The 15,554-nt window shown below is 40.2% G+C and overlaps 1 protein-coding gene and 1 non-coding gene across 2 annotated transcripts; both read left to right on the forward strand.

Annotated features, from left to right (window-relative positions):
- Positions 1-2,052: 2,052 nt before the first annotated feature.
- Positions 2,053-2,201, forward strand: LOC135592734 (small nucleolar RNA snoR135). Its single transcript, XR_010479216.1, has one exon. It is a non-coding gene; the product is annotated as a small nucleolar RNA snoR135 (small nucleolar RNA).
- Positions 2,202-10,937: 8,736 nt separating this feature from the next.
- LOC135680671 (protein BIG GRAIN 1-like) lies at positions 10,938-12,168 on the forward strand. Its single transcript, XM_065194770.1, has one exon. The coding sequence runs from the start codon at positions 11,050-11,052 to the stop codon at positions 12,124-12,126; it is 1,077 nt and encodes a 358-aa protein (XP_065050842.1). The 5' UTR covers positions 10,938-11,049; the 3' UTR covers positions 12,127-12,168.
- Positions 12,169-15,554: the final 3,386 nt, after the last annotated feature.

Consider the following 15,554-nt stretch of genomic DNA (forward strand, 5'->3'; position numbering starts at 1 on the left):
AAACCAAAAGCTGCACCTTCCTTGAGCCGTCAAAGGGGTAAGTAGAGATTTCCATCAACACTCATTTACTCATATATATATATATATATATATATATATATATATATATATATATATATATATATATATATATATATATATATATATATTAGGATGTACAAGATTTAAAATGAATGGAACATTTAGAATCTATTATTAAGATTAATTTGGCTGGTTTTGCAAACTTGAAACAGAAGTTGAAGACAAAGAAAATGGGAAGAGTACGAAGGATGCAGAAAGCAAGGATGAAGCGTCAGCTTCGGTCGGGGATTGAGAAAGCATGAAGGGATGGAGTGGAAGAACGTGGACAAAGCTATCAGAAATTATATGAGAAATTATCTGAATGAATCCACCACATTCTGTGTGTATCTATAAATCAAAATGCCACAATAAGATGTTGCATGAGCAAGGAAATGATCTCTCATGGTATATATCCATGCAAGTTTAGATACATTTTAGAAGATAATGTTGTGATTATATATATATCATGTCATATAATTGGAAGAGATATTTTCCAAAGTATATATCTACTATTGTGATGGAAAATATATTAATGGTTAAACATCATATGTTAACAGTTAAGCATGATAGAAATATATATCATCTATTATGTCAATTATCATTCGATGAATAAACATTATATGAAAGTCAATGTAGAAAAAAAAAGGTCGAAAGTAAACCGTTCGAGATTAACTTTTCCTATCATCCATATGGATACAACATAATAGTGAGACATTAAAGTAATTACAAGTTGTTCATTCCAAAATTATATTTACTACTTGCGTCATAAGAATTGATTCAGAAAATTTTCGCCGACATCTATCTTAACGTAGATGATGCTCCGTGAGCTCGACACCTTTCACCTCAAGGCCACCTCAGGATCATTGTAAAGTCACTTCGGACACTCTTATGGTCTCAAGTTTGGACCATAATTTTTCTTTATACGCATGAGCAATAGAAAGAAATAGATTAGGACTATAATTTTTTTTTTTTTTACTAAAGGTTAAGAATCTCATACTACAAATATTTTTTTTTCGGACGTAAAATTTTTTCTCTCATCTCATTTTAACTTGAGATTTGATTTGGAGATTCTTCACATCCCCTAAAAAATTATTGTTGAACAATCCCTAAAATGTATAAAATTTAGAATTGAGGGTATATAATTTTCATAATTCAAATTGATGATCAATCTTTGAACTAACACTAGGAAGCTTGAATTTTGATAAATTAGGGTGATGGCTGAGACTGAAGACTACATAATGTGTTGATTGATAATTAATATGATTATTATTTTTAATTGATCAACACTTAGTACGTGGAGTCCAATCAACCTCCGAGATAGAAAGTCATAGGATCAATCATGCCCTCATTATTTATCCTTTGTAAAAAAAATAAAAATAAAATTATTTTCTCTTATCCAACATGCTACCTTATGAAATTAATAGTATACATCTAGTATCAAAACTAACATGTCTATTATAATTAATTCGATCTTAAATATTTTAGAGTGATGATTAAAAATTTATTAAGTTAATAATTTAGTTATCTTTCTGAGTCTATAAATAATATTTTTACACATTTAATTTTATTATCTTGTAAATAAATAAGATATTTAATCAAAGTGCAAAATGAGACTTAGCATTGTTATCATTGACGTAACGGACTCAACAAATGTGCTACATCGGAAACCCGTTATATTATATATAACGGATGTTATTAACAGAATAGGGTTAAGTAGCAGTGTCCTCTCCCGCTCTATATATACATCCTCTTGTGAGCGGCATTGTTCCTCCCCGACGGCGATGGCGGCTGGAGATTGAAAGTCTCGCCGTCATCTGATGAATCCTCTGATTCCTCATGGCACCGTTTCTCGTTAATGCATCGGATAGTTCTTTCTTTGCCTCCCTTGTTACTTGGTTTCTTCTTGTGTTGGGGGTTTCCGATCGCTTTTTTATGTCTGTAGATCGTTTTTGGGTTTCGTTTGGGGGTTTGGGCTTTCGGTACGAATGATCGAAGGCAGGATGGTGTGTATCGGCGTGATGCTATTCTACCATGCATTTCTTGCCGAAAGTGATTCCTGCTAGACCAATATTGGGGAAAATGGGCAGTTGGGATACCCTAATCTTGCAACCGGTATCTCGACAATCATTTTCCTTACAACCGTACTAAAAGCAGTACCGTTATCGTTCTTTTTTTTTTTCTCGTTCTATTAGGATCTCTTGTTGTTCCTGATCTTGAAGGAGGGTTTTTGATCGTAGTTGACGACAAGGTGGAATTAGGCTCAACTTTTTCGGGTTATGGTCATGTTACTTTCGTTTCGTGATAAATTAAAAGGAAGTGAAAATGAGGTCTTTCACATTCGTTTATCTGTAGAAAAAGGAAAATAAGCTTGGAAAGGTAAATTAGTCTTACATTGGTGAAGGCAAAAATGTAGGTAGTGTTAAAAGTGAAGATCTTATGTTTAGGTCTTTTATGAGCTTATGCGACGTTATTTCTTAATCAGCAATGATATGTTTATTTGTTTTTCATATTAGAACTTTTCTCCACCAGGTTAAATTTTGACGAAATTTGTTGACTTGGACTTTGCCTTAATCATTCATCTAATGCCAATTGTTTAATTCTGATGGACTTGTTCTGGAGCAACATTTGAGTAGATAAGCTTACATTTTTGGACATTTTCAATTTTCAGCGGCATTGAAATACGTCTCCCTTATTACTTTGACATGATGATGGATGGATAAAATTTGTCTGGCAACAAATTATTTTAAATTGGCATTTTGTATGGTATGTTTGAAGAATTGAACGATCAATCTGGATGGCTGTTTCATAGTTGATTACATTGGCTCTAAGAATGGTTATTTAACAGTTGATCATTCACATCTTCACCTATACTGTCCTTCTCCCTCTCTTCACTGTGGCATGGTTAGTTGTCTTGAAGCATAAAAATTATGGACTTTCCACATTTCTTAAACTAAATGTAAATAACTGATCTATACTTTAGGAGCTTCATGCTTTGCACTTCCAGTTGCACTACTTCCTCCTAGCCGTACACTCATTTAATTCCTTTGATCTCCCTTTATATTTGTATCAAGTTTTAATTTTCTTCTTTTATTAAGTATATATATCCGTCTGCATTACGTGGAAAGAGGATAAGTAGTTTGACAATTGGTCAATTTGACTTTTTTCACAATAGTGTGACAGGATTATGTGCAATATTTCAATTGTTGCATAAACCTGTTCCATTGTGAGGCAATGGAATGTATAAATCAATAATTTCATAAAAGGTCTATAGCCTATTTAACAAGTATAATTCTTATATTCTAATTCATTTCCAAATTCAAATCCATTGTGGTGTGACTGGGGCATCAATTAACCTTCTTCCCTAAGTAGTTTGGTAGTGGGGTCTTTATGTTTTGTTGATCAAGAAATGTGGTATTTATGATTTCTTGTCCAGGAAATGGTGTGTTTATGTTTTGTTAACCAATTTTATTTTCTTAGAAAACTCTTTTGATGAACTTTTTATTCTCTTTCTAACTAAAAAATATGGTGTTTTGCATATATATCCTTGCAAAGTTAGGAAACAACATATTTGTTATTACAAATTTTAGCATAAGATGTATCTCTAAATATGAAATTTATTGCATATGTTGTTTGTCTTCAATGCCTTCAAGTTAACTGTGATTAACGTAGGTTTGTTGTTTAAAGACTACATAAATTGTAAAGTGCCAAAATGTTTTTTCATAGCTAGCTAGCATAAGGTCTAGCATTGATCTATGTATTTGGTCATGATGAGGTGTTTGATTTTTCTGGCCAGGTTTATATAAGTTTTCATAGAAAGGTTAATTTTTTTCTTAAAGTCGGCCCCACTTGTGGATGATTACAAAACATTTTTTTTCCTCCACTAAAAATATTATGTGGTGTGTTGCTTGCTAAGTATCACTTTCTATATTAAAATGATTTTTTATGTAGAGTCAGTGTTAATAATGGTGTAATGGGCCAAGCCATGTTTGTTTTGGGCCTCGTCCATATGAAATTTATTTATGTGAGCTCTGTTCCAACTGAAAACACTCTGCTACTCATCTAGTCATTATAAACCACACAAAATTAATAAATATCTCAAAATCGATGCTTTTGGAAAGCAGTTCAAAAGTTTAAGATCCTCAATGAATAATTTTAAATATAATATTCAGCTACTGGACATTTTAAATTCATTTGCAATATATTTGGGCAATTTTTGGTATCATGTCAAATTTATTGGGTCTTTTGTTTGGCTAAGTGGCAATTATTAACTAAATGACCAAACCAGGCTCACCCATTGGGATGAGAATTAATTGTGTTTTTCTTTTTGGTACTTGTCTTTCCAATTCACTTAAGTTAAAGTGCCTCATCTAGTCACACACTGAAAGTAGATTAAGATTGAGTCATAAGAGTCTAGTAGGTATACTATTATTAGTTTTAGTTTAAGCATTTTGGTACTCATTTAGGTTGAGGTTATTAGATTAATTATCCCTTCAAGTTGTGTTTAATAAGCTAATTATCATGTAAGATCGTGTTGTGACAATTGTTATCAGAGTTTGGCATGGTGAGCCGCTTGGGTAAGAAAGAGAGAACAGCTTGTGGAAGGGTAGGTGGCATTGGAGGACTTGTCACGTGGAGCCATCATTGGGTTATCTCACATGCACCAGTTTAGTTTTGAATTATGTTGAGCTTTGACGTCAAACCCGTAAGTGGGGGAGATTATAGCACTTGTATTAGTCTCACGTTAAAAGTGGACTAATACTAAGATTGACTTGTAACGATGATAGATTTAGTATTATTAACATTAGTTTAATAGCCGGAGGTTTAGGTTCAATGAAATATGTAGTTCAATTATTCCGTCTCCATCAGATTGTGTTAATAGGCAAGTTATCCATCAAGTCGGATCCTGACTTGGGGGAGCGTAATGTCAACCTCGAGTGGACCTTGCTAAGTAGATCCTTTATAGCTTTTGTTGTGGAATTCCATGATGAACAAGATACTTTGTAGTCTGTTCTCTTGCGATGTATCCATGATTTAGATCCTTGATTTGCCTTTGTCGAAATGCTTTATCCACTTTTGAGTGATGTCTCAAGTTTTTTGTGGTCTCGGTGATGCGAGTAACGGAGATTGTCTATTTGTATAGATGAGGCTGTAAGTGTGGATCTTCCTCAAACCTGCAATTGCTGGAGCCTTTGTACACTGGGCTTTGTTTTGTTAAAATTTAAGCCTCCCTATGGTGTCCATTTTGGTATCTCAAAAAGGATATGTAATGGGACAAGTCAACTACCAGCTGTAGCCCATAAAGCCTGTGAAAAACAAGGCTTCCCATGTTTGGGCCATTATGATCTGAGGATAGGCTGATCGGATGGCCAATCAACTGCCAACGACTGATTCGCCAGTGCCTCGGATGCTTGTATTCGATTCATTTATAAGCTATAGTTTTGGGAAGCATCCTTGAGATGTCACACTTTGCCCCTTTAATGTGGACATGTGGTTATGATTGTTCAATATTTATCCAATAAATATTGCATGTGAGAAGTTCTTATGCAAAGTTTAGTGGATTCTGATAGCTTTACTGAAATGTTGAAAAATGCTTGAATCTCTGTAGGTATGGTCCCTGACAAGCTGCTACAGATGAGAGTGAGAGAGTACATGGCTTTATATGCATGAGAGGGATTAATGCGACCATGTCAGATGCAGACTGTGGTGCTTTCAACCCTAGCAGGCAGGAGCTGTAGATATGGTGGGTGCTGGTGCACTACTGCAGATGCCGCACAGCTTCAAGTAGTAGCTTGTCTGCTCTGTTGCTGGTGGAATCTGAAGCAGGACCCTCACCAGGTACTGCCGCAACCACCGCCCCTCCCTTCAGTGGATATATAGATGTTTCAAAATAGGTTGGCAACAACACGCAAAGATCTCAGGAGGATTATGACGAAAAAGTAGAGAGAAAAAGATTGTTCCTTTTAGTTTAATAAATGACTAATTACGAGGTTGTTTAAGAGAATATATATATATATATATATATATATATATATATATATATATATTGTTCTGAAATAGGGATCAGGGGTAATGGTGTGCTGACGTAAACACCCTAAAGTACAAAAATATTAGATTTAAGTAAAAGAAGTACAATCGATAGTGATATGGTATATTTTGGCCTAAGACACGTCAAAGTCCGATGTCGGCCACGGTCTGAATCCATATTAGGATATTGTTTGCATGTCATATCTTGGAAATCCCAAGGCAGAGTTGCTCCTGAGAAGTCAGAATTCGTACGGGCACTGTTTGGCATGTCTACCACGTCAACCCGCGTACGATCGATCCATGTGCAGTACTATAAAGACCTCTAGTTAGCATTTGGCAGGGGAGAAAAAAGATTAATTGATCATTCCACTAACTTGCTTGTCGGAGGGGCCTCGTCGGGTGATCCCGACGAGGGTCATTTTTATAAGAAAACTCGGTCACCTCACAAAGGCGAGCTGCCAGCCATCCCGGAGAAGGAGAGACGTAGCTTGGCATACACGGTACCCGGATCAGTATACAGGCAACGCTGATCAATACCCCGTCGCGCGAGGGCTCGATCGACCTCGGCATCCAGCTCAGTCGATAGAAAACTCTTGACAAGGGGCCTCGTAAGGTGATCCCGACGAGGGTCATTTTTGTAAGAAAACCCGGTCACCTCACAAAGGCGAGCTGTCAGCCATCCCGGAGAAGGAGAGACGTAGCTCGGCATACACAGTGCCTGGATCGGTATACAAGGAACGCTGATCAATACCCCGTCGCGCGAGGGTTCGGTCGACCTCGACATCCAGTTCAGTCGACAGAAAACTCTCGACATTGACTCGTGGATTAGGTCGTGTTGATTCACCAGTCAGAACACATCTGTTCACCAGCAGATAGTATGATCTTGGAACGATCTAAAGAGGAATATACATTTGAGTTATTGGTGGTGTTTGGGAAGTCGCAAGAGCCGTGGGCAATCCATCATGTTCCTCGGACCAGCCATGAAGTGGTGGAGGCGGGGGGGGGGGGACAGCTGCTATAGACCGTGATCGTCTTGCCTGCCTTGCAGGCAGCAGTGGATGGAGGGTGGGATGACACAAGATTTCCAACATGGCCCTCGTGGTGGTAGACATTCTTCCATGTTCGACCAACCAGAGAAAAAAACAGAAAACCTTTCACATCCCCTTCATCACCTCCCCGTCTTTTGCCCACAGCTCATGTGACTTCTTCCCAAACACCCACCAAGAAGAAGACAAGGATAAATTTAAATCATCTGACCTTATTTGGAAACGGGATATGGTATATTATATAATCATATTTAGAAGGATTCTCAGTGACTTGTGTCACGCATCGTCACATCAAGTTTCCCACGCCGCCCACCCATCTCTTATATCAGGCCATTGCAACGACATGAGTTAACCTTTCCCACGCCGCCCATCCATCGTCGATTAAATCAAGACATTGCAACGACATGATTTAACCTTTCGGTTCAAGGAGCTTCGGTGGTGCGATCATGTCGGCGGATCCTATGCGCCACCAATCTATTGCTCTGGCACAAATCCTCGACCTTCTTTCTCCCTCTGAGATGAGATTTATGATTGTTGCACTTGTGATCGTAATTTAATATCGTGAATGATTACATGTCTTCTACGGTGTGTGGAGTGTTATCAAACAATCTTATGTTGTAGTTGTGAATAAGATTGTAACATTTAGATGATAAAATTCAATTTATCATGAAGCGTCAATCATGTAGTAGTGTTGATGTATCGATCACATTATGATGAGATAATCATACATCATAATGAGCCGGAAAAAAAAAGTTATTTTTTTCTCGAATATTGTATCTTATATATGTATATATAAGTTTGAAAATTGGTAATGCCATGATAATATGGACAGATGATCAGTAATTAGCACAAAAATATATAAATATTTGAAAGTATCCAAAAACTACTTCACAGCAGTGAATAGTAAGAGATGAAAGAAAGAAAGAAAGAAACCACAGGAAAAGCCCACCCTGCCACATGAAGACAGTGACTTATGGTGAACAAGGAAAGAATAGATGGACAACCTCGATAAAAGGCTATAAGAGGATCCGCCAAAGTAGCTCGGCAGATCTCCATCGGTTTAACCCACCCATGAGGGCTTGGAACTCACCAAAGCAAAAGATAGAAGCGGCCACACGTGGGTCGGCCTCACGCGTGTCAGACTTTGTCAGGAGGAATTGGATTTGGAATTGGAGACCAGATCCGAACCCGAGATTCCTCGCCGGCTATGTGGCACTGGGTTCCACCCAAATCGAACCGGACCCGGCTCAGATCCGACCCGAACCCGTTAAGCCCTATCTCCTTCCTAGGGATCGCTCCACCTTGACTGCCCTCTCTCTCTACCTATCTTCTTTGTTACTGCTGCTCTTCTTTCTATTCATGTGAATAGATGTGAATTGCATGCTTCTTTCTCTCTGATCCCCATGACACACTGCTTTAACTCAAAGTGGCGAAAAGCCACTATAGTGATATATATACTCCACCATATATGAAAGTAAACTCAGTCCAAACCTTTCCAGTTACTCAGTATTACTGATCAAAACTATCATAATAATAATAATTATTATTATTATTATTATTTACTAATATGATTTTTTTATTTTTAATTTTGCCTGTATGACAAAGCAGCGAGTGAGTGTAACTAAAATTTTGAGTACTGAAAGTAACTTCATAAAAGAATATAAAGTTGTATATAACTATTAACATATTATTTTGACTTGATTTTTGAAAGAAGTAATCAAATTAAATCATATAAATTATAAAACCAAACTTTTTAAGAAAAAACAAAGAATTAGACGGAATAATGAACAGTCCTACACGCATCCACATCCTATGCACTTTTAATATAAAATAATTAAATGAAGCAAGCATGTTGCCTAGACTTCAGCTTGGAGTGAGCACCCTACTGCCTAAAAGCCTACAACAGGTGCCATCAGGACAAATGATTAGAGCTTCACCTACTAAAATGTATGTTGTGATTTTTTTGTTAAGGCCTACTCACCCTTTTGCACCCCTTTAAACTAGCAGTCACATCCACATCCCAAGCTTCCTATTAAATCTGCAATTATACAACCCAACAACACATGCTTTAATTAGCTGCTACAAGCAGCCTATTGGGCATGGACAATGCAAGTATTGCTAGATTAATTGTAATACTAGGCATGCAGCACATAAACTAAGACATAATCTTTAATATTAGGCGCAGCAAGTGGAGAAAGTCTGCAGACATTAAGTCAACTCTTAGGATGTCCAGTTTTCAATGTTATGGTGCTTTTTCATATTACAAGTCTACATAGCCCCAAAATTAGGGTTTTGTCTGGCATCAAGTTTGCAGATTAGAGAAACTTGATTGTGCAACTCATCGGTCTTAAGATCAACCAACTTGTTGTTGATCTAATCATCTAGGAGTTGTTGACTAATTTAAGAGGCATTAGATGGTACCTGCTCTCTCTCTCTCTTGAGAAGTGATACAATGCCTGTTAAAATATGTAACAATAGCAACAAATTAATTCACAAATAATATCTCTACCAAATAATAAGCTTTCATCATACTGTAATTAAACCAAAACCATTTTAATTATTTTTAATACTATTCTAAGGTCTTTCTCTATTTTTCGTGAAAAATGAACCCTAATTCACTCAGCTTATCTAATCATAATATCTGTAGATTTTCTTAGAAACACCTTTATACCTACGATTTGCTTTTCTACTATATATGCCACCAATGTTTAGAAAGAGTCATCCTATATTGTAAGATTAAATCCATTGTGTCATATTCCATAAATCATAAGCAGAACACTCCTATTTAAGATATTTCTTGACATTTGCGAGGATCATCCCAAGTCATAAAAAGAACACTACTTAGCTGACTATCCTGATGTGTCATACAATTAAGGTGACAAGGTTTTCTTTTTCTTTTCGTTTTTGGAAGGAGACAGAGAGAAAATAAATGCACGGATTAATCCAAAGAATTGGAAAGGCATGAGAATGGTTTCCCTCTTTGGGAGGGGACAGCTTGATGTCCATAAAGAAAAGCTCTTCCCCGACTCCAAGATTGGAATCCCCGTGCGCCCGTCCGTCTGCGACGGCGGTCCCACAAGCATACCACCGATAGATTACTTACCAAGCACTGTCCCCTGACCCCACCATCCGTTGCCCCCTGTCCCTCCGAGTCCTACCCATCCGTTACCCCGAGTCCAAAGCAACGTGTGGACTCGAGCTCCGCTAATTTTAATGGGCTTTCCCACCGATATGACAAGCGGGGGCCACTTAAGGTGAGGAATATTGGCGTCACGGGTCCAGTCCACATGTTTTAACGCCACATTATATGGTCCCATATTTAGAACCTCGTCACGCTGCCTTCCGTCGGCCTCATGTGAGACACACGATCCACGCGCCACTTTAAGTCACGACCCGCGAATGGAGCGCGCCGGTATGGTCGTAAGTTAAGCGGCGGCTAGAACTAGCGCACTACGACAAAATCAGGAAGCGAGAGTAGCAGGAGCAGCACTCTTGCCACCAACCAATATCTACCCGTTACGTTTACCTGCCTCGCGACTGGTGAAGCGGCACGACTCTCGCCGTGGGGCCTCCTCATCCTGCGAAGGAGTCAATCGTAACATAAGTCGCGAGAAAAGGAACGGGTGGACGTACCTGGAGGGCGTGGGCTCCCCGGATCAGCCGCACATCGAAGAGGATCGAACGGTGGAGACCATCTGAGCCCCACACCTTAAGAGCAGGGAGAGGAAAGAGAAAGAAAAGAGCCACGTCAGCATTCGCACGCGCATCGAGTGACCATAATAAAGGAGAGCCCGTCACCGCCTCCTCCCCACTTCCATTTCTCCCCCGCTCTTCGCTTCTCTTCTTTTGCAGAGGAGACGTAGCAGCAAAGACTCGAAAGAAGAGAGAAGAGTGACTGGAATTACTCTGTTTCGGGTTTATGGAAATGGAGAGATGGGGGAAGGAGCGGCCGCGGCGTGGCCACGAGAATCCGTCCTTCTCCTCCACGCTGCTGGACGCCATCTACCGCTCCATGGATGAGTCGGACGGCTGCGGTGAGCCTAACCCGTCAGTCGCCGCCCTCGCCTCCCCCAGGCTGCCCGCCCCTTCCTACCGCTCTGCCGTGGCGGTGAGCGGGAAGGCGGTCGCCCCACCCGGCCGCCTCCCGCCCATCTCCACCTCCAGCTCCTCCGACAACTCCAGCTACGGCGGCTTCTCCTCCTCCTCCGAGCCCGAGTCTGCATCCAGCCACCGCGCCCGGTTCAGGCCTATCCGGATCGGCGTGATGGTGCCGAATCGGTCCCCCTCCGTCCTCCGTCCTCCTCCTCCTCCCCCGCAGCCCGCCGTCCACCACAGCGAGAAGACGAAGTCGGGCTCGATCCGCAGCAATCGCAGCGATCCGGGGCGACCCAAGGCGCCGGCGTCGCCGGGGGCCCGCCTCGGCCGCTTCCTCAACGCCCTCTTCTCTGCCGCAGCGAAGAACCCCAAGAAGTCGAAAACCTCAACCTTAACCGTCGCCGCCGCCGCCGCAGCCGTCCACGTCGGCGACCCGGCCTGCTCCACGGCGTCGTCCCACTCCCGGCCGTGCCTCGTCAAGACGCCGTCGTCGCGACGGGCGCCGGGGGCGGACGACGATGGCGTGAAGAGGTCGGTGAGGTTCCACCCGGTGAGCTTGATCATGGGCGAGGACCTGCGGCCGTGCGGCCAGAAGAGCGTGTACGCGTGCGATCGTGCCGCGGGGGCCGGGACCGAGATCAGGCGGCGGTCGTTCGCGACGGAGGCGGCGAAGGGGAAGTCGAGGGATGAGGCGAGGAGAAGGGTGGAGGAGCTCCTAAGAAGGTTCGAGGACGAGGAAGACGACATGAGCGACGCGAGCTCGGATCTGTTCGAGCTGGAGAATCTGACGGTTATGGGTGCGGGAGGAGGAGGCGGAGGTGGTTACAGGCACGAGCTTCCCGTTTACGAGACGACGCATCCCGGTACCAATCGCGCCATATCTCGTGGTATTGTCGTGTAACCAAAAAGAAACCATTTGGAATCAAATGGGGAAAATTAAGCAGATGGGAGCCCCCCCCCCCCCCCCCCCCCAAAAATCTAATTAAAATGTAATTTTCTCTGTAGTTTTAGCCTTTTTTTCTAAATAAAAAATGGCAAATAGGAAAATGGTTTTTATTTTGATTGGGAAAACTGACATGAAATATCCCATAATAATAATAAAATTGTGGGATTCCTTAGTTGAATTTTTTTCTCACGAATCTCAAGGCAATGACTTTGTATATATATATATATATATATATATATTTCATGGATATATTAAGGAGTATATATTTATTTTTTGGGGGAGCTTTATCCATTTGATTGATCTTAAATAATTAGAATATCATGATATGTTGTTGTTATATGCTAAGGTGTAGATAAAAAGGGATTCCATGGAACACTTGCTTAGAATAGAAACTTGGTCAATTTGATTGGGCCTCGATCGAAGTAGCCATCATTTTGAGATCATTCACAGCACCCAAAGTTTATTCTTCTTCTTATGTGTGTGAGCTAATGAGAGTGCCACTTAGATGCGGTGGTGGTGTGGCCTTTCCCTCACCTTCTTTCCCTTTCAGCCTTCATGAGTTCCTCAGTCAATAGATGATGATGATGATGGGTAGAAGAGGATCCCCCTTCCCATAGTTTCCTCCCATGGTCTCCTTCCCTCACCAACGTCAATCATGCTTTGAGATGCGCACAAAGTAGATCGAGCCCATCCTATTCGTTCGTTTGTGTCGTATCAAAGTGGAATCCAATCCAAGTCATATCATAATATTAAAATTTTCTTTGTCACATCAAATTTCATGATTATGATAAAAAAATAAACTAGATAATAATCATCAATTAAATTTTAATACTATGCGGTAAACAACTAATATCAAACATGATTCCGAACCACCCTAATAAGATACTTATCTAATATTTTTCTTTAGTGAAGTATAAATATATTTTATTTAATCATGCGATAAATATATTGGAGATTTGTGATCATTTACACTATAATATCTAGTGATTGTCCTTTAGCCAACATCAAAAAAAACATTGAGAAAGGGGAGTTTGGATAGCCACATCTCACATGAAAAAGGTTCTTTTTAAGGGATTAGTTTACCAAGGTTTCATGAGAACATTCTCTATGACAACCCTATCGATGGTTGGTGAAGTGGTCTCCAGCATTGAATCAATGGTGGAGGAGGATTAGGGTCTTATGGGTGGGCACTCTGATGATGTTGCTTTGCAAGCTAATCAGTCATCCATGCAAACATGAAATGCATGAGGCCATTAGCAACTTGCAAAGAGAAAATAGAATTGCTCACTGAGAACAGTCCTTGTCCTCCTATTTGTGATGATTGCCACTGTGATGACCCATAGTTGCTTCGGATAGGGTTGGCTTTTGATGTTGATAGCTTTAGGTTGAACTCAAGCCTAGCAATTGAATAATCCATGCCATGGCTTAGTGTCCTCACATCAACAAGAGGACATGTAGCTAAAGATTGAAATCGACAAGAGGAATCAATTACATCGAATTTGGTATCTCATCAAGTTTGAACAACTCAGACCTCTTCAACTTTTGACCTAATGTTACTTGTTCTCATGCAAATCAAGTATTGTGAACTACATCCTACCTATCTATAGGAACATATGTTTTCTCTTTCTTTGTGTGCTCTCCCTCTCCCTAGTAAGATGACAATAACTAAAGACCACATCAATGCTTAATAAGCATTCCACACCTCCCCCTCTATAGGGAGATAGAACATGTGTTATTGTAGAGTACTCTTCTAGGGATACTAGAAACAATGCAAGATTAAAGCATGAGAGCTCAACATCTTATTTCATAGATAGGAGTTTTGATGCACATGGTTTTGGAACTTGAACATCACGCCTAAGCTTAAGTCATGTTAGGACATGTTGTGGCACGATGGCTACATGTAAGTATGTTGATAATTGTGAGGAACTAGAGAGAGGAATTGTTGTGCTATATATATATATATATATATATATAGGCTAGTATGATGCTAGCTAGTTGAACATGACAAGTAAGTAATCTTATACACAAATCCTAATTAGCTTCATTGAATCCAAGGTTTGAAAGAACAGCCTGATGATTTTGAGTCGTTCTCTTTGTGCTGTATATGAAATGTTAATTGTTTTCAATGCTAATTTTAGCCAGTAATGTATTTTTCTTCATGTTATTTAGTGATATAAACTATATTTCTTCAAAGTGATAGGTGTTTATTGTAATTGTTGCAATAGTCCCTTGAAACTTAGGCTTTAGGTTTAAACTTCCAAAAGTATATTTCATCTTTCGATTATATTTATCTATATATGATATATATATGATGTAATTGAAAATAAGATTAAATTTATAATGAATAAAAATATTTTACTGGATATTAATATAAAATCACATCCCTTCAGCGCATGCAAGTGTGTACAGCTTCCAAGAAGTCCTCGCCAGCCTCTTTCATTCTCTCTCTCTTACTTTTTTTTGCCTTTTTCTTTTTCTTGGTATTTGAAGGAGTCGAGAGGGGTGAATGAATCAAAGAAGGATGAAGACAAACAGTGAAGAGAGATAGAGAGACAGACAGAGTGACGATCCCGAGGAGTGGCAAAGTGCCAAGGAGGGAGCATTAGCTTTTTCTCTTTTGCTTTTTATTCTTTCTTTCTCTTTTGTTTCTTTCTTTCTTTCTCTCTCTGTCTCTCTCTCTCTCTGTCTCTCTTCTTTATACCGCATCAGAACATCCGATCCATTATGCAGTGGTTGCGGTACAAGCTTCGATTTATTATTGCATACAATATGCAATGCCAAAGCAACACAAGTCTCCATATATATATATATATATATATATATATATATATAATGTATACGAACTGACACACACTGTTCCACGCGTGGAACGGATAGCCCGTTTTCCCCCCACCTGCGTACGTGCATGCGACTTCCTCCTCCCGTTCTCTCCTGTATCGAATCCAATCCTGCTTTACTTCTTGGTCTTTCTTTGTGTGTGTGTGTGTGAGAGAGAGAGAGAGAGACAGTGCGGTAGGGCTTGAAGTATTGGGAGTGGGTCTCTGCCATGGAGGAACGCGGGGATCCCGTGAAGCTGCCGGGCCCGATCACTACTGATGGACGTGTCATTGGACGACGGCATCTGCTGCTGCTGCTGCTGCGCTTTAAAAGTCCCAACGCAGCAGCAACCGAGTGGATTTGATGTCCGATGCTTTCACGAGGAAGTGGTGGGCTCTTTTATGAGTTAGTGAGAGAGAGAGAGAGAGAAAGAGAGCTGTCGTGCCGCGTTAATGCGCGCAGGGTTCTGACAGGCGACGCTGCAAGGCGTGGAAACACGAAGCAGCAAAAGAAGAAAAGAGCAGTGAGTACTGGTAGTGGTTGGAAGAAGAAGAAGGAGAAGAAGC

This window comes from Musa acuminata, chromosome BXJ1-1 (genome assembly GCF_036884655.1).
Source record: "Musa acuminata AAA Group cultivar baxijiao chromosome BXJ1-1, Cavendish_Baxijiao_AAA, whole genome shotgun sequence".
NCBI lineage: Eukaryota > Viridiplantae > Streptophyta > Magnoliopsida > Zingiberales > Musaceae > Musa > Musa acuminata.

Excerpts from the sequence above, each read along its gene's own strand:
- LOC135680671 (XM_065194770.1), top strand. The coding sequence starts at position 11,050 with ATGGAAATGGAGAGATGGGGGAAGGAGCGGCCGCGGCGTGGCCACGAG.